The sequence below is a fragment of the Ovis aries genome, chromosome 24 (assembly GCF_016772045.2).
Source record: "Ovis aries strain OAR_USU_Benz2616 breed Rambouillet chromosome 24, ARS-UI_Ramb_v3.0, whole genome shotgun sequence".
NCBI lineage: Eukaryota > Metazoa > Chordata > Mammalia > Artiodactyla > Bovidae > Ovis > Ovis aries.
This window is the reverse complement of record NC_056077.1, coordinates 732519-756224: the sequence shown is the minus strand read 5'-3', so window position 1 is coordinate 756224 and position 23706 is coordinate 732519. Positions and strand designations below refer to the sequence as shown.

General features: G+C 51.2%; 2 protein-coding genes and 1 pseudogene across 2 annotated transcripts; 1 reads left to right on the top strand and 2 right to left on the bottom strand.

Annotated features, from left to right (window-relative positions):
- Positions 1-459: 459 nt before the first annotated feature.
- On the bottom strand, positions 460-2369 carry LOC114110674 (hemoglobin subunit zeta-like). Its single transcript, XM_042240640.1, has 3 exons — positions 2294-2369; positions 928-1349; positions 460-687 (listed from the first exon to the last, which is right to left on the bottom strand). The coding sequence occupies exons 1-3, from the start codon at positions 2367-2369 to the stop codon at positions 559-561; spliced, it is 627 nt and encodes a 208-aa protein (XP_042096574.1). The 3' UTR covers positions 460-558.
- A 6685-nt stretch (positions 2370-9054) lies between these two features.
- LOC114110652 (sorting nexin-12-like) lies at positions 9055-14030 on the top strand (annotated as a pseudogene).
- A 427-nt stretch (positions 14031-14457) lies between these two features.
- Positions 14458-15724, bottom strand: LOC101120884 (hemoglobin subunit zeta). The gene is made up of 3 exons (XM_015103973.4): positions 15585-15724; positions 14935-15139; positions 14458-14694 (listed from the first exon to the last, which is right to left on the bottom strand). Exons 1-3 carry the CDS (start codon positions 15677-15679, stop codon positions 14566-14568), a joined length of 429 nt encoding a protein of 142 aa, XP_014959459.2. The 5' UTR covers positions 15680-15724; the 3' UTR covers positions 14458-14565.
- Positions 15725-23706: the final 7982 nt, after the last annotated feature.

Sequence of the window (23706 nt, the reverse complement as noted above, 5' to 3'; positions counted from 1 at the left end):
ATTATTCCTCTGAAGGCAAAGTCACTGCTCCGCCAGACAGAGCCAATGGAGGGACAGGGAGAAAGAACGTGGGGCTGGAAGCCCCCTTAATCTGAGGGGCCAGGAGGTTTCAGGGGTCTTCGCAGCGGTGAGCTGGGATGACAAGCTCTGAGGGAAGTAGTCTGAGTCCCGACGCGTACCCATCGCGCCGAGTGAAGCCACAGGCTGGGTGACACGGGGTGGCACAGAGGTCCCAGTGCAGGTCTGGCCAGAGAACGCGGCGTGGACGGTGCTGGGCTGCCCTGCTCCTTCCGGTCGCTACTCTGGGCTCTGTAGGCCAAGGACCGCTCCAAAGCGCCCCTTGGAGTCACTCCAGGCTGGGGAGTGACACCGTGTTGGGCTGCGTTCCTGCCAAGTCCTCATTCTCTCCCGTCACTCTTCCCTCTTTCCCCCAATACTGAGAACGCACGACCAGGCTCCTTCCATCCTCATCCGTTTATTGGGGGTCCCTATGAAACACTAATAGGGTGCAGGGGAAGAGGAGGGCTCGAAGCCTGTTCTAGGGGTCCTGCGGCGGCCTCAGCGGTACTTCTCCGTCAGGACGCCGGACACGAGGGACAGGAACTTGTCCCAGGCGGCGTGCGCGTCGGCCGTGAAGTCGGCGGGGAAGTGCGAGGCCAACGTGACCAGCAGGCAGTGGGACAGGAACTGGGGAGGGAGGGAGAGCGGTCAGTGCGGTCTGCCCGGACGAAGCTCCGCCTCGGGGACCTCGTCCCGCCCCCGGGACCCCGGCCCCAGAAGCAGCCCCGCCCCGAGGCCTCGCCCCGCCCCAAACCCCGCCCACGGAGACATCGCCCCGCCCCGGGACCCGCCCACAGAGACCTCCTCCCGCCCCCGGGACCCCGGGACCCCAGCCCCGAAAACGCGCCCCCGGGGCCCCGCGCGCACCTTGAAGTTGACCGGGTCCACGCGCAGCACGTAGGCGTGCAGCTCGCTCAGCTTGGACAGCGCGCTCGCCACGTTGTCGATGCTCTTGACCGCGTCGCCCACGGCGGCCACCACCTTGGAGCCGTGCGCGCGCAGCTGCGCGGAGCCCGAGTGCAGGTCGAAGTGCGGGAAGTAGGTCTTGGCCTGCGGGTAGCAGGAGAAGAGCCTGCGGGCGGCGGGCGCCTTAGCGGCCGCTCCGGGCGACGCGGGCGGTAGCCGCTGCTCAGTACGCCCGGCCCCCTCACCCTGACCGCCCGTCTCCGGGTCATTCCTTCCTTTCCTCCCTGCCTCCCTCCTTCCACGTGATTGTGGGGACCCGGGTGCTGGGCCCCGAGAGACGCAGGTGACCCTCAGACCGCCCCCATCACCTCCTCCTCCTGCCTCTGACCACCGGGACACTCCTCACCGGCTCATGCTCGCTGACCCTCCTCCCTGCCCATCTTCAGTGACCCCCTCACTGATCACCTCACTGACCCCTCCTCACTGACCATCTTCAGTGACCCCCTCACTGACCCCCTCACTGACCCCTCCTCACTGACCATCTTCAGTGACCCCCTCACTGACCCCCTCACTCACCCCTCCTCACTGACCATCTTCAGTGACCCCCTCACTGACCCCCTCACTGACCCCTCCTCCCTGACCATCTTCAGTGACCCCCTCACTGACCCCCTCACTGACCCCTCCTCACTGACCATCTTCAGTGACCCCCTCACTGACCCCCTCACTCACCCCTCCTCACTGACCATCTTCAGTGACCCCCTCACTGACCCCCTCACTGACCCCTCCTCACTGACCATCTTCAGTGACCCCCTCACTGACCCCCTCACTGACCCCTCCTCACTGACCATCTTCACTGACCCCCTCACTGACCCTCTCACTGACCCCTCCTCACTCACCCTCCTCACTCACCCTCCTCACTCACCCTCCTCACTCTCCCCTCCTCACTCTCCCCTCCTCACTCACTCTCCTCACTGTCCCCTCCTCACTCACCCTCCTCACTCTCCCCTCCTCACTCTCCCCTCCTCACTCACTCTCCTCACTGTCCCCTCCTCACTGTCCCCCCTCACTCACCCTCCTCTCTCACTTTCCTCACTCTCCCCTCCTCACTCTCCCCTCCTCACTCACTCTCCTCACTGTCCCCTCCTCACTGTCCCCCCTCACTCACCCTCCTCTCTCACTTTCCTCACTCTCCCCCCTCACTCACTCTCCTCAGTCACCCCTTCCACTGACCCCTGTTCTCACTGACTCCTGAGCTCACTGACCCACAAGGTCCCCTCCAGGCTCTACCCCAGCCCAGCTGGTGCTCACCTCTCCAGGGTCTAGGTGCCAATGACGTCTGCCTGTGTGGAGATCTTGCTCCACAGGGACAGGATGATGGTCCTCTCAGTCCTGGTCAGAGACATGGTGGCAGCTGAGCGGGAGCTTGACTTACTGAAAACTGGTGTTGGTGATGCTCAGCCCCCAGGTGCCCTTATATATGTGGAACCAGGGTTGGGGCCAGGGTCATCACTGGGAGAAGGGAGGGGGCAATGGGGTGGGTTTCTTATCATGTCCAGTGACAGCGGGTGGTCAGGGCCTGGTGGGCTTGATGGCTGAGGGGCTGGCACTTTGGCTGCCCCTGCAGAGCCACAGCCAGGGCAGGTCACAGGGAGATAGGGGCCCTGGCCTGGCCGAGGGTCCGTGTGTCCACCCAGCCCAGGGCCCAGCCTCCATAACGATTGTCCCTGACCTGCCTGTCCCTCTGAGGGAAGGATGACCTGGGGGGCATCCCTCCCAGAAGCGCTCTGTGTTCTTACTTTAAGTTTCTGCGGCTCCACCTGATGAGAAAAATGAAGCCAGCTGTCTCAAGGTGGGAGTAACAGTCTTGGCTTCTGGCCCTCTCCAGCCTTTGCTGTAGCCCCCTCCTCACCTGGCTGAGGCTCCTTCTGAGGTCTCCTCCACCCACAGGCCCCCAGATGCCTGGTGGGGGCCTCTGCCAGCTGGCACCCAGGGGAGGGGCTGGCCCTTCACGCAGTGCCTGGGGCACAGAAACCCACAGTTTTCCCTCCCAGGTTTCCATCCCAGCTGGTGTCCTCACCTGCTTTACCCTCTTAGCTTATCCCCTCCTCCCCAAGGCAACCATTTCTATGTGCTTCATGGGCTCCTTGTTCTCGCAACGAGTATGTATATATATACAAAATTAAACAGATTATAGCTTAATTAAAATTTTTAAATTCTTATAAACATTTCCTTATAAGCACATCTCTTTTGAAAGATAGGATTTTTTTAATAAGAAGGGGAAGAAATTGGATATACCACAATTAATTGGGGCTTCCCTCATAGCTCACCTGGTAAAGAATCCGCCTGCAATGCAGGAGACCCTGATTCGATTCCTGGGTTGGGAAGATCCTCTGGAGAAGGGATAGGTTACCCACTCCAGTATTCTTGGGCTCCCCTGGTGGCTCAGATGGTAAAGAATTCACCTACAAAGCAGGAGACCCAGGTTTGATCTCTGGGTTGGGAAGATCCCCTGGAGGAGGGCATAGCAACCCACTCCAGTATTTTTGCCTGGAGAATCACCATGGACAGAGGAACCTCTCAAGCTAAAGTCCATGGGGTCACAAAGAGTTGGACATGACTGAGCGACTAAGCACAGCACAGCACATGGCTGATTTACAAGGTTCTGTTAATTCTGCTGCACAGCAAAGTGACTCAGTTATACACACAAATACATTCCTTGTCATATTCTTTCTCATTATGATTTATCCCAAGGGACTGAATATAGTTCCCTGTGCTAGATAGCAGGACTTGCTGTTTATCCACTCTATATGCAATAGTTTGTATCTACCAGTCCCTCCTTCCCCCTTTCTTCCTCCTATCTGACAACCACAAGTCTGTCCTCCGTTTATGAGTCTGTTTCATTTTCCAGGATAGGTTTGTTTGTGGCATATTTTAGAATCCACGTATAAGTGATATCATATGCTGTTTGTCTTTCTCTGTCTGACTTCCTTCCTTTAGTACTGTAATCTCTAGTTGCCTCTGTGTTGCTTCAAATGGCATTATTTTGTTCTTTTCATGGCTGAGTAGTATTCCGTTGTGTGTATATACCCCATTTTCTTTATCCATTCCTCTGTCAGTGGACATGTGGGTCCTTTCCATGTCTTGGCTATTGTGAATAGTGCTGCTGTGAACATAGGAGTGCGTGTATCTTTCTGAATTATAGTTTTGTCCGGATATATGCCCAGGAATGGGATTGCTGCATCATATGGGAATCCATGTTTAGCTTTCTGAGGAGCCTGTGTACTGTTTTCCATCGTGGCTGCACCAACTTGCATTCCCACCAGCAGTGAGGGAGAGTTCTCTTTTCTCTACTCTCTTCAGCACTTATTTGTAGACTTTTAAATGATGGCCATTCTGACCGGTGTGCGGTGGTAGCTCGTTGTAGTGTATATGGATATGTTTCTATTTGACTGTGCCAGGCCTTAGTTGCAGCACATGGGATCTTTAGCTGTGGCATGTGGGATCTAGTTCTCTGGCCAGGGATCACACCTGGGCCCCCTGCATTGGGAGCATGTTGTCTTTGCCACTGGACCACCAGGGAAGTCCCCCCAATACTATTTAAATGGAAGGAAGGGATGGATAGAAGGCAGCAGACTGGTAAACAACTGTCCCCAGGTGATGGGACTGCAGGAGTTCTAGCTGGCTTGGTTTTGCATGTTCTCATGGGGCTTCCTCCTGAGCACAGGTTCCTGGAACCACCAGGTGCCATGAGGTGGAGCTGAGCTGTGGACGGCCTGGCACCGTGCCCCGGTCTCTGTGTCTGAGCCGGGGGTTCCCCCATCCCAGAGCCCAGGCCTTGGTCCTCTGGAGTCTTGCTCCTCTCATGTGTTCCCCCAACCCCTTGTCCACTGCCACAGAGGAAGCAGCAGGGGTGCTTAGAGAAAGGGCTGACCCCCTTCAACACCCCATCCACAGCGCTGTGCCAAGGGAGCCCATGTTCACGTGCTGGCTGGTTTTATTACCTGGGGTGGATGAGCATTTTCCCACATGACAGTTAGAATCTGTTTATTCCTTTTCAGTGTTCAAATGGATTCAGAGTGTATTTTTGTAACTTGTTTTTTTTTTACACACATACAATCAGTCTCCAGACACATATGCCCTGTCCGCACACACTCAGGGTCTTCTTTCTACATTTTCTTTAACACATGTTTTCTGCATGTATTTCAATTAATATTTTAAGAATTTTCAAATTATACATATTATTTGCAACAGCAGCCCTGGAAAAAGCACAGCTTAAAAAGCGAAAGCTCCCTTCTGTCCTCCTCACCTGTGCAGGTGACCCTTCTTTATCCATTTCCTGGGAGTGAGCCATCGGTGGGGTGACAACCCCGCGCCCGGACAGCGCATGCGCAGGGCCGCTCCCCGCCCGCTCCAGGGGCCCCGCCAGCGTCCTGTCCTCAGAGGCTCCCTAACGGTCAGGATTCCTGTTCCTACCGACAACACAGAGGAAGAACACAGACTCCTGGGTCACCACTCACCCTTGTGTATTTCTTTGTTTAGCTGACTTCCCTGAACTGCCTCCAGTGTACTGATGCTTTTCTCTTCACTGTTAGTCTCTCGGTCCAGCAAGAGTGTGCCCAGCACAGCTGGCCCTGAGGGTGAACTTGAACCAACTGTCTGGGAAGCTCACTCTGAAGCTTAGACTTCAGTCCCAAGCTTAACCACCTGAGCCTCCCTGTGAGCATCCTTCGCAGCCCGGTGTGGTGGCGGTCACTGTGAGGAGGTCAAGTTCAGCAGAAACCATTTCCTTTCTGGTCCAGGACTGGGATCAGTGGGGACAGGGGTGACGTTTGGGCTCCAGGCTGGAGAGGGCAGGGACCACAGGAGGCTGCCAGCCCCTCATCTTGGGAATTCCCCAGCACGGGGGTCTCCAGCCAGAATGGAGGGTACCAGGTGTAAGCAGGGACGCAGTGGACTGTGTGGGTGTGGGAGGTGACGGGGGAAGGAGCAGGCAAAGTAAGTCAGACTGGATTAGAACCTGGTTGCAGGACCCCAGCCTGGAACTGCCACCTTCAGCCCCCAGAAACTCAGGCCGGGGCAGGGGGCTGAAAGGCCAAAAGGCAGGGATGAATCCAGGGAGGGCCTGAGGGCAGGGGGGAAGAGCCCTCCTTCTGGGCTGGGGCCATGGCTGACTGCTCCTTCTCTCAGCCTTTGTCAGGTGGTGCTCAGACGCGCTTCGCCCCACTGTTTTCTTGCCTTTCTTTCTTCTCCTGGGTAGTCTGTGTCCTGACCCCACAAACTTTTGTCTAGGGAGTTGATTTTAATGGAGGGGGGCGAGGGCCCTGGCTCCGTCCCCATCCTAACTGCCCTCTGTCTGCCCTTAGTCCCCCTGGTGGCACCGACCTCCACCTATGCCCTGGAGACACCCCCACCCCTTGCTCAGGCTCACATCCCCTCCCCTGCCTCCCATCCCTCCTGGAGATAGCTGCTCCATCCTTCCTTCCTGAGGTTCAGACCAGCGACCCCAGGCCTGTCCGACCCTCATTTCTCACCCCTGAGCCCTGCTGTGGCTTCCGACCTTCCGTGAGGGAAGGCTCCCTGCCCCGAGCTCTGCCTCCCTCCTCTGTCCTCCTCCAGGCCCCGCGCTGCCTCCTTCTAGCCTGCTCCATCCTCCCCAGGCCTCCCTCCGGGAAGGTCCTCCTTCAGATGTCACCGTGTTACTAGGCCCACACTGACCACCCCATTTAAAATTGCAACTCCCCCACCTGGCCTGTCCAGTCTCCAGCTTGCTACACTTTTCTTTTTTTCCACAGAAAAACAGGTGTTTATTACCCACTAGAATATAAGCTCAGAAAGGGAGGGAATTTTGTTTTGGTTTTGTTTCCTGGTCTGTGAAGCCTGGACAGTCAGGAGCCCAAAGCTGGCTCCCCGTAAAGAACTATCTAGTGACCCAGGGGTCTTTGTGCCTCAGTGCCATGCGTGCGCTAACCACCGTCTCCCTGAATGAATGCCGCTGCCTGCCCTGCCTCGCGGGTGAGCTGAGCTCAGGGCTGGGCATCAAGGATGGCTGGCCTGCCTGATGGTGGATGAGGGGGCTGGCTCCTGTCCCCACAGAACAGCAGGCCCACCAGTGCAAACGGTGCCGGTTCTTCAGAACGTGAAGGGTTCCCAGGGGCTCCTGGCCCCATGGGGAAGCTGAGGCCTAGAGAGCGGGGAGGCAGCTGTGGTCACAAAGTTCACTGGGGCTGAGGCCCGAGCCTCAGGGGAGAGACTCCTCACACTCAGGCCGCTCCCCTCCGCTGAGGCCCGAGACCCAGCTCCTAGGAGCTCCAGGACAGTGAGGTGCATGGGTCCACACCCCATAGCCACGCTTTTGGGCAGCAGTCCCTCTGGTCAGAGTCCTCCCTGGAGGAAGGGAAGGAGGCATCTCCCTTAAGAGAGGGTCTGCAGCCCTGACCAGACCCTAACGGCAGGCGAGCAGCAGGCGCTGCCTTGGGCAAGCTTGTGAAGGCCCAGAAGCTCCATGCATTCCTCATGGGTGATGTATGACCTTCTAACTAGTGCCAGACCAGCTAACTGCTGGGTGCTCAGCCCAGGACAAGAAGACACTCCTGCTGAGGAAGGTGTGCAGAACAGGACGAGGGCAGCAGGTAAACATGCCATGAGAAGAAGGGCTTCCCCGGACGCCTGGGTTTTCTCCATGACGCTTGTGCATTCCTGTGGAATATGACATCAGACTTGGCCACTGTAACTGCGATGCTCTAGGCAGAAAAGCACTGTCCAGACAGAGAAAACAGGGGCCACTCCCACCAAGAGGACATCCCAACGGCCCCCATCCTGGCTGATGTGCGGCTGCTGCTTCACTGGCAGTCACAGTATCGCTTATCTTCTAGATGAGACTTACTGAGTCCAGGGCTAGCCTGCTTCCTTGAGCCCAGGCTCAGTCCTCTGACCCAGATGCAGGGCTCCCCACGGCCGTGGTCTTCTCTGTGGCCGTGAGTTAACAGACCCAACTCTGGCCATGGCTGTGTTCCAGGTGGTCTCTGGCTGGAGAGAGACAGATGGCATTGCCATCAGAAAGGAGAGAGCAGGGAAGTGCTGTTCGTGGAGCTCAGAGGGGTTATACTTTTAGATAAGGCGGTGGGGAAGATGGTGCTGAGATGGGGATTCTGAGCGAGTATTTGAAGGAGCTGGGAGAATCAACCACAAGATGCTTGGGGAAGAGAGTGAGTGACGCCAGGTGCAAGGGCCCTGAGAGGGCCCAGGCCTCAGTCATCTTCTGGGAGACGAAAAGGAGGCCAGCGGCGGGGTGGAGTGACAGGCGGGGAGCGCGCTGAGGTCAGGTCTAACACATCACCAACAGCAAGCTGAGCCGCTGGGCTCCCTCCACCCAGACCAATCATCGCTAACATCTGTGTTGTCAGTGTATATGGGGATGTGTCTCAATGTGTTTTATTTTTCTTCTAAACACTGTGGACATGTGTGATGACATCATGTCTCTGTGTAAACTTGAGCACAAATCTCCTAGAATAAGGAGATCCTTCTATATAAATGGGCTTCCCTGGTGGCTCAGAGGTTAAAGCATCTGCCTGGAACTCGGGAGACCAGGGTTCGACCCCTGGGTCAGGAAGATCCCCTGGAGAAGGAAAATGGCCACCCACTCTAATACTCTTGCCTGGAGAATCCCATGCAGGGAGGAGCCTGGTAGGTTACAGTCCATGGGGTCGCAAAGAGTCAGACACGACTGAGCGACTTCACTTTCTATATAAATAACCACAAGCCTATCCTCAATCTACGTGAACTTCCCTTTGCGTTGAAATTCCCTGTTCACCCCCCACATTTGTTCAGCTTGCTCAGGTTGGGATCCGACCCGGGTTCTTATGTAGCTTTCAGTTGCCTATTCATTTTTTTCTTCCAGAAGCTCTCCACCCCATACCCACTGTTCCTTATCAATGACTGCAGAACAGTTCAGGCCTACTGACTTGCAGAATATTTCATTTTGGGGTTGCTCCGGTAGTTTCCCTGCAGTGTTATTTAGCTGGTTGCTTTGTCCGTGTGTTTCCTGTACCCTGGAAGTCAAATCAAAAGACTTGATTGGGTCAGGTTAAAAGCTATTGGCAGTGAAAGGGCAACTCACAGAATGGAAGAAAATATTTGCAAACCACATAGCTGATAAAGAACTGTATCCAGAATTTAGAAATAACTCTTACAACTCAACAACAAAAAGAAACAACCCAATGAAAAATGCACAAGGGACTTGAATAGACTTTATCCACCCCCCCCAAAAGAATAATACATGAAAAGATGCTCAACTTCACGACTTGTTTGTGAAATGCAAATCAAAACCACAATGAAGCCCCCAGTCCAGGTCTCTCCTTTGGAAAGATGTCAGACTTGGCAGTAGCTAACACCTGGAGCCTTAACGCGAAGCTGCAGGAACTGACCAACGCTTATAGGCTGCCAAGTAACTTTCTGGATATCAGCATCTTTAATCCACAGACGGTAGGCCTGGGCCGTGCTTGCTTCACCCACCTTCGAGATTTACATGTGGACAAAACTACCTGTTTTCAACTGAAGGAGTCCTGTGTATGACGGTGCTGCAGTAACTTTGAGTGGCTAAAAAATGAGCTGGAGCAAGAGAGAACGATGGTATTAATAGTCCCACCACTGCATGGGAAAGTCTTGAAATAGCAGCTCCCTTTTCGAGGAAACGAAAGAGTCTTTGAGGAGTCCTTTATTGAAGAAAGGAGGTAGGGCCTAAAACAGTTTATTAGCAGAATTGCTAAGAAATTGGATGGATGCTGGGCATCCACTAGCTCAGAACGAACGCTGCCTACACGTGTTCCTGCAGGAGGAGGCAACTGACAGGAACTGCGTCCCCGGGAAGGTGTGCCCATGGGAGCCCCTCACCACTTGCCCTCTATTTTCCTGCTGTAATGACACTGGTTATTACACTAAGCCTCTCTCTCTTTGATCTGAAGCTGGCTGTCCATGCCCTGGCCTGATAGATGGTGTGGCATTGTGTTCCTTGGCACCTGACTGTACCTTGAAGGCTCTGCTAGGATCCTCTTCTCTGAGGAGAGGTGGGAACCACAGGCAGATATGCCCTTTGCGTTGGGTTGAGGTCAGTGGGGATTGGACTAGAAGGCAATTTCTTGGGCATTTCACATGCCAGAGGCTAACCTTGGTGGGGGGCGGCGTGTGCTGGTGGGGCACTTGGATACTTACTGATGCTGCAAGTCCAGGGGATTTTCTTAGTCTTGAGTTTAGCCAGGAACACAAAGCAGGGAAAGACCCTGACTTTCCTACTTGCATGAACTTTTTCCTTTCGGGGAAGGTGACAGGGACCTCAAAGCTTTTATTTTCTCCAGGTCCATTCCCAGTTTTCTTGAGTTTCCTTTGTTGTACTTTCAACACAGAGAGACCTTGTTGCTCTTCGTGGCAGTGATTCTGAGGTCTAAGCTGTCTGTCGTGTGGAGTGAGGTGTGTGGGTTTTCTGGGCCCGCCATCGTGGCTGCTTCAGAGTCAGGAGAAAGCCGTGGGGTAGTTGGGGGATCCTGTTGCCTAGACCTCCTCCTTTGTGGCTCCCCATTCTAGCTGCCGGTCTTTGCTCACCAGTAGGTAAGGCAGTATGGGCTGGGCCAGCAGTTCTGCCTCCCCAGGCCCTTGCTACTTTCTGGGTTAGTTTTGCAGGTTTGGTGGCTTGAGGGCTGGGAGAGACTTGCCATGGCCAGGTTACTCCCTGAAGGGTGGGAGTGGGTCATTTTCTAGGTCCCTCAGTGGTCAGAAAGAGTGTCAGAACGCTCTGCACTTATTTTCCATGGAACCCCAGCATCTTCCCCAGAAGCTAAGCTAGCAGCTGGTGTAGATTTCCCAAATCTTAGAGCCTGAAGCAGCTTCTTGAGGACGGCAACTTTCCTGGGCTTCTGTCTGGGAGGTGGTGGTTTGTTTGCTGGGGCCCGATATCTATCCCAAGTGGTGTCAAAAATGAGGGTTCTTTGCTTAGGCTTCCTGTCATGAGAGGACTAGAGTTCTTTATATAGGGTCTCAGGGAAAAGGATTACTGGTTCTGACAAGACCCTGATTGGAGAGATTAGGTTTGCATTTCGAGTCCATCCGAATGTTGAAGTTCCCTGAGACCGATCAGCTCTCCAGTTGGGGCAAGCCCCCAAGAGACTCTTGCTCCCTTTCCCACTTTTCCAGTGTTGGTGTTATTGCTGCCTTTTTTCATCTGTATCCTCTGTTACTGACTTTTTTAAGTTAAAAATTTCTTCTTTAATTATACACAAGTGCTGGGAGCCTGGTGTGCATGTATCTGCTGTGCATGTATCCTGACTTGGGGCTTTTATTCAGAAAAATATTAATTTTTCTGTCTGACAATGTCATACTCAACTCTTTTCATATTAAGACACTGAAGAACCCCCCCCCACACACACAATTCAGGGACTTCCCTAAATTGGTCCAGTGACTAAGACTCTGCACTCCCAGTTCAGGGGGCCCAGGTTTGATCTCTGATCAGGGAACTAGATCCCACATGCCGCAACTAAAAACCAAATAAATAAAATAGCAAATATTTTTTGAAAATCCCAAAACGTCCACAAAAATATGAAGATCATGCAAAGAGAGACTGAAGAGCCAGGCTGAAGACTAAATGAGAAGTTTGATGTTGACAAGTAAAGGCCATTCTTGGGAAAGACAGCGTGTGATGAGATCTGTGTTGATGGATTTGGACTGGTGTTAATCCTGACTTTGGTGGTAGTTCTCTGCCTATGCAGGTGCCCCAGAGGCTCAGGTGGTAAAGAATCCACCTGCAATTCAGGAGACCTGGGTTTGGTTCTGGGCTCAGGAAGATTCCCTGGAGAAGGAAACAGCAACCCACTCCAGTATTCTGGCCTGGAGAATTCCATGGACAGAGGAGTCTGGCAAGCTACAGTCCACGGGACTGCAAAGAGTTGGACATGACTCAGCAACTTTCATTTCACAATCTCGTGATTTTGGTGGTAGTTCTCTGGCTATGCAGGTAAGTGTTCTTGTTGACTTTAGGAAATCTACAGGTGTTTAGGGATGCTGAGAGTATTAAAGGGAGTCATGCCTGCATTCTACTCTCAAGTGACTCAGAAAGAAAGAGCAAGTGAAGACAAGTTGTAAACTGGGGAATCTTGATGAGTATTTGGAAGTTTATTAGCATACTTTGCAGGTTTATTATGGCAGAAAGCGAAGAGGAACTAAAGAGCCTCTTGATAAAAGTGAAAGAAGAGAGTGAAAAAGTTGGCTTAAAGCTCAACATTCAGAAAACGAAGATCATGGCATCTGGTCCCATCACTTCATGGCAAATAGAAGGGAAAACAGTGGAAACAGTGATAGACTTTATTTTGGGGGCTCCAAAATCACTGCAGATGGTGACTGCAGCCCTGAAATTAAAAGACGTGTGCTCCTTGGAAGAAAAGCTATGACCAACCTAGACAGAACATTAAAAAGCAGAGACATTACTTTGCCAACAAAGGTCCATCTAATCAAGGCTATGGTTTTTCCAGTAGTCATGTATGGATGTGAGAGTTGGACTATAAAGAAAGCTGAGCACCGAAGAATTGATGCTTTTGAACTGTGATGGTGGAGAAGACTCTTGAGAGTCCCTCAGACTGCAAGGAGATCCAACCTGTCCATCCTAAAGGAAATCAGACCTGAATATTCATTGAAAGGACTGATGTTGAAGCTGAAACTCCAATACTTTGGCCACCTTCTGCGAAGAACTGAGTCATTTGAAAAGACCCTGATGCTGGGAAAGATTGAAGTTGGGAGGAGAAGGCGATGACAGAGGATGAGGCAGTTGGATGGCATCACTGACTCAATGGACCAGAGTTTGAGTAAACTCTGGGAGTTGATGATGGACAGGGAGACCTGGCGTGCTACAGTCCATGGTATCGCAAAGAGTCGGACACGACTGAGCAACTGAACTGAACTGACTGACTGAGATATAATTCCCATGCCATCCAATTCACCCACTTAAAACATAACAGTTCATTTTTAATACATTCACAGAATTGTGCAACTATTACAATTTTAGGATATTTCCATCATCCCCTGAAGAAACCCCATACCCACTAGCAGTCACTCCTATTTCTCCATCTTTGTCTTATTTTTGCAGTTTTTTTTGACAGTTTGAAAATGTTTTAGAATACAAGATTATGAACTCACAGTATCTGTGTTGTAATAACAATAAGTTACTGAATATTAGAGATTCTTTGCATAGCCAAGGTACTATGTTCACAAGTCACTTGGAATAGTTCTTTTTTCCTGATCGTTAGATTACTACATCCTCAACCAGTTTCATGTAACTTATTTTCTTATTTTGATGTTTTTATTTTTTGCTCTTTTAAATTTTCTTTTTGATGATTTAACATGATTCAAGGTCAAGAGAGTGAAGAGAGTTAGGCTTGGAGGAGCATGCCTTCAACCCCATTCACGTTGCCATTTGTAATCATTTCCAGTTTATCTGTCCATAGTTGCTTTTTGCAAAAATACGCAAACACCCACAAACAGATGAACACTTGCAAGGGCACACAGAGGTCAATGAGCCACTCACATGCATGTTGCCCACACATACTTGAATTTCCCCTCCTCATAGAAAAAAAAAATCATGCTATGCATATACCAATCTACTTTTTCATTTCTTTTTCTTTTTAACTCTGTAAATCCTGGCTATCATGTCACAATCATCATAAGAAATTGTCATTTTTTTTTTCCCTTCCCAGTTCCCTGTGGTGTGGATGTTCATGGTTTGTTCTGTCGTTGAATCATTATGGACCATTTTCCAGACTATAGCAAACTCAGCTGCCCCAGTGGATCTATACATCTGTGTTCTACTCCCACCCACGTTGTAGGGGGGCTGCCAGCAGAGTATGGTCAAAGTCCTGTGTTTTTGTTTATCAAGAGGGGGGCGGGGAAATGGATCCCAGTGAAATTTTTAGTGTTACTTTGCATCTCTCTTGTTATGAGCAAGGCTGAACCTCTTTCCCTTTTCCGTGTCTGATCTGTATCCCCCATTAGACTGTCAGCTCCACCAGTCAAGAGCTTTGCTGATTTAATTGGTCGTATTCATGGCCTAGAAAGATTCTTGGGCCTCTTATGGGCTCATGAATGATTGCTTCATGGAGCAATGAATGGGTGGATGAATGAATGAATGTATTCAGCACTCCTCTCTTACTGAAATCAGGCATAAATCAGGAAACAGTATAAATTCCAGAAGAAGAGAGTATACATCAGGAGCCCCAGAGACAGCCAGAGGTTGCCAGCTGGGTTCTGGTGCTGCCTCCCACCCCATCCCCAAGGGGCCTAGAGGAGCCCTTTCTGCAGAAGAGAAAGTGCATTTCCCCAGGAAATCTCTGCCCTCAAACAGAGGGGGTCAGTGCAAGGATGCCTGCAGGCCTCCCGTGTAACACAGGCAGGCCCTGCACCCTCCCTCCATCTCTGCCACCCCCACCCACAAGTGGCCCAGTGACCACAGAGACAAAGTGGACGTTAATTCGTTTATTGGCCCTTCTCGGGGAAGGTGTGGGGTGGCGTGTGAGACTCCTTAGAGCATCCGGGGGCCCATTCCGTCCTGTGGGTCCTGTGGCGGCCTCAGCGGTACTTCTCCGTCAGGACGCCGGACACGAGGGACAGGAACTTGTCCCAGGCGGCGTGCGCGTCGGCCGTGAAGTCGGCGGGGAAGTGCGAGGCCAACGTGACCAGCAGGCAGTGGGACAGGAACTGGGGAGGGAAGGAGAGCGGTCAGTGCTGTCTGCCCGGACGAAGCTCCGCCTCGGGGACCTCGTCCCGCCCCCGGGACCCCGGCCCCAGAAGCAGCCCCGCCCCGAGGCCTCGCCCCGCCCCAAACCCCGCCCACGGAGACATCGCCCCGCCCCGGGACCCGCCCACAGAGACCTCCTCCCGCCCCCGGGACCCCGGGACCCCAGCCCCGAAAACGCGCCCCCGGGGCCCCGCGCGCACCTTGAAGTTGACCGGGTCCACGCGCAGCACGTAGGCGTGCAGCTCGCTCAGCTTGGACAGCGCGCTCGCCACGTTGTCGATGCTCTTGACCGCGTCGCCCACGGCGGCCACCACCTTGGAGCCGTGCGCGCGCAGCTGCGCGGAGCCCGAGTGCAGGTCGAAGTGCGGGAAGTAGGTCTTGGCCTGCGGGTAGCAGGAGAAGAGCCTGCGGGCGGGCGGGCGCCTTAGTGACCGCTCTGGGCGACGCGGGCGGTAGCCGCTGCTCAGTACGCCCGGCCCCCTCACCCTGACCGCCAGTCTCCAGGTCATTGCTTCCTTCCCTGCCTCCCTCCTTCCACGTGATTGTGGGGACCCGGGTGCTGGGCCCCGAGAGACGCAGGTGACCCTCAGACCGCCCCCATCACCTCCTCCTCCTGCGTCTGACCACCGAGACACTCCTCACCGGCTCATGCTCACTGACCCTCCTCACTGACCATCTTCAGTGACCCCCTCACTGACCCCCTCACTGACCCCTCCTCACTGACCCCTCCTCACTGACCCCTCCTCACTCACCCTCCTCACTCACTTTCCTCACTCACCCTCCTCACTCACCCTCCTCACTGACCTACACGGTCCCCTCCAGGCTCCATCCCAGCCCACCTGGTGCTCACCTCTCCAGGGTCTCGGTGCCAATGACGTCCGCCTGTGTGGAGATCTTGCTCCACATGGACACGACGATGGTCCTTTCAGCTCTGGTCAGAGACATGGTGGTGGTTGAGTGGGAGCTGGGCGCGCTGAGAACTGGCGTCCTGGTGCTCAGTCCCCAGGGTCCACTTATATACGTGGAGCCAGGGTGGGGGCCACTCTGTGGTCATCGTTGGGGGAGGGGAGGGAGTCGTGGGTGTGGCTCTCTTATCGGATCCAGTGACCACGGGCGGTTAGGGCCTGGTGGGCTTGGTGGGGTGAGGGGCTATCGCTCCGGCCACCCTTGCTGGGCCTGACCAGACTCCAGGGGAGATAGGGGCCCAGTCAGCCCAGGAGGTCATCCTGCGTTTGCAGCCCAGTGCTGCACTTGTCCATCTCAGAATCCCAGAATGGGAGAAGCCAGAGGAGTGCCCATACACTGTCCGGTTCCCGGCTGGCCCGTGCCCCTGCTGGCCCCATTACTGCTGGGCTGGGCTGTGGCTGGACCCACATGACACCTCCCCCCTGCCCAGTGCACACACTGGCTCTAGGACCCCCAGGTTTCCTCCAAGAAAACAATGCATGGTCTTGCCTGGTGGGAACTGAGGAGGGAGGTACTGACTGGTTTCTGAAAATCTGGGGAAGTGGCAAGTAAACAGAAGAGAATCCTTCTAATATCGTGTGATTTTAGGTTCTGCAGTGTCGCTCCCCAAGTCATAATTTAAACAAAGTGAGGCAGATATGCCTTTCAGTTTTATTTCAACCTACAATACAATTGATTTTTTTAGTATGCTGCTCTGTGAATTTTGACACATGTATAGATTTGTGTAACCTCAACCACAATCAGGACACACAGAGCTCTATCACCCCCAAAACTCCCACTGGCTGCCCTTTTGCAGTCTCATCTCCCTCTATCCCCTAAACTGACACCGCTGTACTTCTCTCTTTTTTAACAGTGTCCTGTAAATGGAAATATACAGCTTGTCAACATACAGCATGTAATCTTTCAGGACTGGCTTCCTTCTTAGCGTAATATTCTTGAGATACATGCTTGTTATTGCCTGTATCAGTAGTTGGTTTCCTTTTACTGCAGGATAGTACTCCGCTGTAGTAATATTCATTCATTCTCCCATTCAAACATGTGGGTTTTTCCCAGTTTGGGGTTATTACAAGTAAAGCTGCTGTGAACATTCTTGTGTAGGTCTTTATGTAAACATGTATTTTTATTTCTCTGGGATAATACCATATCTAGGAGTAGGACTGTGCTAAGTGTATGTTTAACTTGGTAGGAAACTGCTAATCCGTTTTCCACAGTGGCTTTACCATTTTGCATTCCACCCAGCAACAGAGAGAAGTCCTAGGTGCCATGTGTCTTTGTCAGTACTTCCACACGTTGGTTGTTCTGATGTTGTGGGGCCATACGGCACACTGGCTTCAGTCTGCATTTCCTTGACAGCCAGTGATGTGGAGCGTCTTCTCACACTCTTGTTTGCCGTCCAGGTTTTCTCTTCGCTGAAATATCTCTCCTGGTATTTTGACCATTTTAAAATGGGGTGGTTTGTCTTCTTACTGTTGAATTTTGAGAGTTTGTATGTATTCTGGATGCAATCATTTGTCAGATATGCACTTTGCAAATATTTCCTTCTAGTTTGTAGCTTGTCATTTCATCCTCTTCATAGTATCATTTGCAGAGCCAGAGTTTTATTTTTTGATGAAGTCTAATTTATCAAGTTTTTCTTTTAGGACTCATGTTTTTAGAGTCATGCCTGAGAATTGTTTGCCTAATCCCAAGTCACAAAGCCTTTATCTAAGTGTTTTCATCTAAGAAAGACTTTTTTCTAAGTGTTTCAGAGTTTATGTTTTACACTTAGGTCTGTGAACTATTTTGAGATCATTTTTGTTTGAGGTATGAAGCTTAGGTCCTGGGTTGTTTGTATTTTCTCTTTACCTATGAGTGTCCAATTTATCCAGTACCTTTGTTGAAAACACTATACTTTCTCTATTGAACTGCCTTCTCTAACTTATTTGTAAACGATTAATTGCACATATTTCTGCACATCTATTTCTTTACTCTTTCTTTTATTCCACTGACCTATGTGTCTATCCTTCACCAAAATCACACAGCCTTTATTACTATAGCTTTATGTCATGTCTTAAACTTAGTCTCCCAAGAATGAGAGAAAACATTTGCAAATCATATATTGGATCAGGGACTGATCCAAAATATAAAAAAATCTTGCAAGTCGAGAAGAGACAGCTAACTGAAAACTGGACAGAGTAATAGCTATTCCTCTAAAGAAATCATAAAATGTGCAATAAATGTGTGAAAAGGTGCTCAGCATCATTACTCATTAGGGAAATGCAAATCAAAACCAAAAAAGATAGCGCATCATGCTCATTAAGATGGCTGTAATCAAAACCCTCAGCCTGAACTCTAATCCTAACCTTACCTACAGCTTATAGAATGGCTCTCTTTAAAAGACAAAATGACAAGTGTTGGTAAGGAGATGGAGAAACTAGAATCGTTAGACTGCTGATGGGAATGTGAAATGGTGCAGCCGCTATGGAAGACAGCCTGGCAGTTCCTCAAAAGGTTAAACAGAGTTCCCATATGACTCAGCAGTTCCTTTCCATAGCACGCACCCAATAAAATACATCCATTTGAAAACTTGTACTGTGTTCATAGCACCACTATTCATAACAGCCAAAAAGTGCAAATGACCCAAATGTCCTTCAAGTGATGAATAGGTGAATCAAATATGGTATATAATCTAGACAGTGGAGTAGTAGCCAGTCGTAAAAAGGAAGAAAGTACTGATACCTGAATGAATCTTGAAAAAATTCCTATTGTATGATTCCGTTTACATAAATGTCAAGAACAGGCAAGTCCTTAGAGACAGATAGTAGATTAGGGAACTTGCCCAAGCGGTTAACTTGTCCAGTGGTTAAGAATGCTCCTGCCAATGCAAGGGACATGGGTTCAATCCCTGGCCTGGGAAGATTCCACACGCTGAGGGGCAACTAAGCCTGGGCACCACAACTCCTGAGCCTAACACTCCAGAGCCTGAGGGCTGGGACTACTGAAGCCCGGCTGCCTAGAGCCTGTGCTCCACAAGAAGCCACCACGCGAGAGATCCATGCACCCCAACTAGAGAGTAGCCCCTGCTTGCTGCAACTAGAGAAAGCCTGTGTGCCGCAGTGAAGACTCAGCACAGCCAGAAATAAACTGATAAAACTTAAAAAAGAGAGGAGTAGATTAGGCTGTCTGGAGCCAGGGTAGTTGGGGGTCTGTGACTGTTAATGGGGCTGGGGGTTCTTTCGAGGTAATGAAAAGTTTCTAAAATTGTGGTGATGGTCACATAACTCTCTGAATATACAAAACCCCACTGAATTGGACACTTGATTTTTTTTTTCTTTTTTTTTTGGTCTGCCCTGCATGGTATTTGGGATCTTAGTTCCTTGATCAGGTATCATACCTGTGCTTGCTGCAGTGGAAGTGCAGAGTCTGAACCACTGGGAAGTCCCAAGTTGCACACTTAAAATGGCAGGATGTGTGGTATGTATGTATGTATGTATGTATGGTATGTGAATTTTATCTCAATGAAGGTGTTAAAAGATTGGGTGATGTCATTCCTCCATCATTATTCTTCTTTTCCAAAACGATTTTGGCGACTCTGGTTCCTTTGCCTTTCCATGTGAATCTTTGTTTGTTGTTCAGTTGCTCAGCTGTGTCTGATTCTTTGTGAAGCCGTGGACTGCAGCACACCAGCCTTCCATGTCCTTTGTTATCTTCTGGAGCTGACTCAAACTCATGTCATCGAGTCGGTGATGCCATCCAACCACCTCCTCCTCTGTCGTCCCCTTCTCCTCCTGACCTCAATCTTTCCCAGCATCAGGGTCTTTTCCAGTGAGTCGGCTGTTTACATCAAGTGGTGAAAGTAGTGGAGTTTCTGCTAGCATCAGTCCTTCCAGTGAATATTCAGGGTTGATTTCCTTTAGGATGGACTGGTTGGATCTCCTTGCAGTCCAAGGGACTCTCAAGAGTCTTCTCCAGCGCCACAGTCGAAAGCATGAATCCTTCACACTCAGTCTTCTTCATGGTCCAACTCTCACATCCATACATGACCACTGGAAAAACCATAGCTTTGACCAGACGGACCTTTGTTGGCTAAGTGATGTCTCTGTTTTTGAATGTCAGAGTTAGTCAAAGAATTACTTGCACAAAAGCCTAGGAGTTTTTCAGAATGGAGGGAAACGTTCCCTGCATGGAGAGTTCTGATCACAGATATTTTGCTAAACTATTCTTAGAGAAAATTGTGAGGCTCAGACAAGCCCTCGGATTGGAAAACATGTGCACAAGAATAAACAAGCGCTGAGCACCTTCTGTGCTTGGAGTGTTACTGTGCTATGAGGCTTGGTTCTTTAACGCCTGAGACCGGGCTGATGAGACTGTGGAGGTCTGAGGGCAGGTGCTGCCTCCCGTGGAGCCTCTCTGGGGCTGAGCAGAGAGGGCGGGGATCTCCCGGGGCTGTCAGTGCCTGTCCGTGGCCTGGAGGCTGAGTCTGTCTTCCTGGAAGCCCCTTCCAGGTCTCCCCTTATGTTTCACAGCTGTGCCCTCTTCTCATGTGACAGGGTCTCCCTCTCCTAGGGTGTGCCCACCCTCTGCTGGCCTTGCACTCGTGGTCACCTCTCCTGGCCATGCTCTGCCTCTGGGCCCAGGTGTTCACAAGGTGTGTGACTTTGCCTTTCTGAGCTCACCCCAGAACTGACCATCCCTGCCCTCCCTGCTTACCCCTGGTTCAGGAGACTCCAGGCCGCTGCCCGCATCTAGGCCTGCAGTCAGGGTGCGCGAGTCTGATCCTGAGGCTTCAGCTCCCCAGAAAGAAGAGAAGGAAGGGAGACAGACAGGGACAGATGGACAGACTGGCAGAGAAAACAGACTGAGCCATGGAGACAGAGGGGGCTGAGGAACAGTGGAAGTTCAGGCAGAGGGAGGGAGTCTGGAGGTCCTGGGTGAGGGTGGAGCTGACCTGCTGGACAAGGTAGGGGAGGCACAGTGGGGCCTCAGTGAGCGATGTGTCCTGGACAAGGCCCCCAGCTACAGTGTCTGGGGTCTTGTCCAGGAGTCAGTGTGCGGGGTGAGGAGTGTGGACTCCCGGCCTCCCACCATGGAGCCGGTCCTCACTCCCCTCTTGGCAGCACCTCCCCCATCCTTGGCTTTCACAGGACAGAGAGTTACAGGAAGCCACTTTGATTCTGAAACTTCCAAGGTCTGCAAAGCATTGGTGTGGGCAGGCATCCTTTTTTTTTTTTTTTTTTTTTTTTACTTTTTTCATTGTAAAATACAGCACAAGAGTATGTTACAGCGTAATAAAATATTATGTCACATACTGAGCATCCCAGTCCTCCCCAAAGGTGACCCCAACCTACTTTCTTGCTTTACAGTGAGCTTTTACTACGCACTTATGTGTCCTTGGACTTCCCTGTGGCTCAGATGGTAAAGAATCTGCCTGCGATGCAGGAGACCTGAGTTCTATCCCTGGGTTGGGAAGATCCCCTGGAGAAGGAAATGGCTACCCACTGCAGTACTCTTTCCCGGAGAATTCCACGGACATAGGACCTTGGTGGGCTACAGTCCAGGGGGTCGCAAAGAGTCGGACACGACTGAGCAACTCACACTACTACTACTGTGTGTCCTTAGGCGCTTTAGTTGGTGTCGCCTGCCTTTGGCTTTCAGGTCCATGAAACAGTGTAGTGGGTCATCTCCTGTCACCCACATTTGTGACGTGCCCGAGGTGCTGTGGGCATCAGTTGTCATCGCCGTGTTGTGTTTCCCGGTAGGGACATATCACAAGTTGCCCAGGGTAACAGGGATGGACATTTGGGCTGTTTAGTTCTTGGCTGTTGTGAGTCCCCAGGATGGAGGCTGCTGGGTCCAGGGCATGGAGTTCTCGGCTTCCGCAGTTAATGGCAGATGTTTTCTGGAGCAGTTGTACCGCCTGGCACTCACCTAGTGATGTGTGAGTTCCTCTTGCTCCACACCCTTCTAAAAGCTGGTTGGAGGCGGGGTCTCAGGGTTCACCTTTTCTGCTGGGTGTATGCTAGCTTCTCACGTGGTCTTAATTTGCACTTTCCTGACACTGCTGAGCTAGGTCCCTGTTCACAGAGCTGCTGTCCTCCGCATTGCATTTGCACTTCCTATTTTTGTTAAGTTTCCAAGTCATGGCCATTTTTCTAGTGTGCTGCCAGTCTGATTGATTTATAGGAAATTTAAAGAGATTCCAGGTAGGGGCTTCCCCGGTGGTCCCATGGTGAGGAGCTCACCTGCCAGTGCAGGGGCCATGGTATGAGCCCCGGTCTGGGACGATCCCACACGCGGAGGCGCAGCTGAACCTGAACGGCACAGTGTGACTACCGAGCCAGCACGCCCAGAGGACGTGCTTGGCAACAAGAGAAGCCGCAGCGGTGAGAAGCCTGCGTGTTGCAACCAGAGAGTAGCCCCCGCTCGCCACAACGAGAGAAAGTCGGCGTGCAGCAACGGAGACCCAGCGCAGCCATAAATAAATAATTAATTTTTTAAAGTACTACTGCAGATGGTGACTGCAGCCATGAAATTAAAAGACGCTTACTCCTTGGAAGAAAAGTTATGACCAACCTAGACAGCATATTCAAAAGCAGAGACATTACTTTGCCGACTAAGGTCCATCTAGTCAAGGCTATGGTTTTTCCAGTAGTCATGTATGGATGTGAGAGTTGGACTGTGAAGAAGGCTGAGCGCTGAAGAATTGATGCTTTTGAACTGTAGTGTTGGAGAAGACTCTTGAGAGTCCCTTGGACTGCAAGGAGATCCAACCAGTCCATTCTGAAGGAGATCAGCCCTGGGATTTCTTTGGAAGGAATGATGCTGAAGCTGAAACTCCAGTACTTTGGCCACCTCATTCGAAGAGTTGACTCATTGGAAAAGAGTCTGATGCTCGGAGGAATTGGGGGCAGGAGGAGAAGGGGACGACCAAGGATGAGATGGCTGGATGGCATCACTGACTCGATGGACGCGAATCTGAGTGAACTCCGGGAGTTGGTGATGGACAGGGAGGTCTGGCGTGCTGCGATTCATGGGGTCGCAAAGAGTCGGACACGACTGAGCGACTGAACTGAACTGAACTGAACTGAACTGAATGGACAGGGAGGCCTGGCGTGTTGCATTCATGGGGTTGCAAAGAGTCAGGCATGACTGAGCTACTGAACTGTACTGAATACTTACAAAAGTATTCTGGATGTAAGTTCTTTGTCAGTTTCATATATTGTATCTCCCCCAGGTCTGTACTTTGCCTGCACGCTCTTACTGCTGTTTTTGGTTGAGCAGAAATTTATAATTTTAATGCAGTCAAATTAAGTGATGTTTAAAAATTCAGTTTAAAAATGTGCCTTTCTATAGGTAACAGCCAAAAGGTGGGAGCAACATGAATGTCCATCCATGGATGAATGGATCAACAAATGATGGTATTTCCATACAGTGAGATATTTACTAAAACATGAAAATGAAGCTGAGAAAGGTTTAGGGCAGGAGAAAAGGACAATAGAGGATAAGATGATTAGATGGCATCATCGACTCAGTTGGCATGAGTTTGAGCGAACTCTGGGAGATGAAGGACAGGACAGCCTGGCATGCTGCAGTCCATGGGGTCGCAAAGAGTCGGATGCAACCGACTGAAAACAATGTAAAGATGAAGCACTGATAGAACACGGATGAACCTTGAGAGTATTACGCAGAGTGAAGGAGTGAGACATGAAAAGCCATATACGGTGTCACTCCCCTTATATGAAGGGTCCAGAACAGGCAAACCCAGAGACAGAAAGTGGATGAGTGTGTGCCAGGGGCTGGGGGCGGGGATGGGGAGGATGGGATGATGCAAATATTCTGTAACTAGTGTGACCTTGGTTGCACTCATTATAAGTATATGAAATGCTGTGGAATTAACTTCACTTTCAAATGGTTAATTTTGTGTTGTGCAAATTTTCCCTCAAGTTTTTAAGAAGTGGAATAAGCATTGTGCTGAAGGCCGAGGTGAAGTGAACCTTCTGCATTACTTTTCTAGGAACTTTGCCATT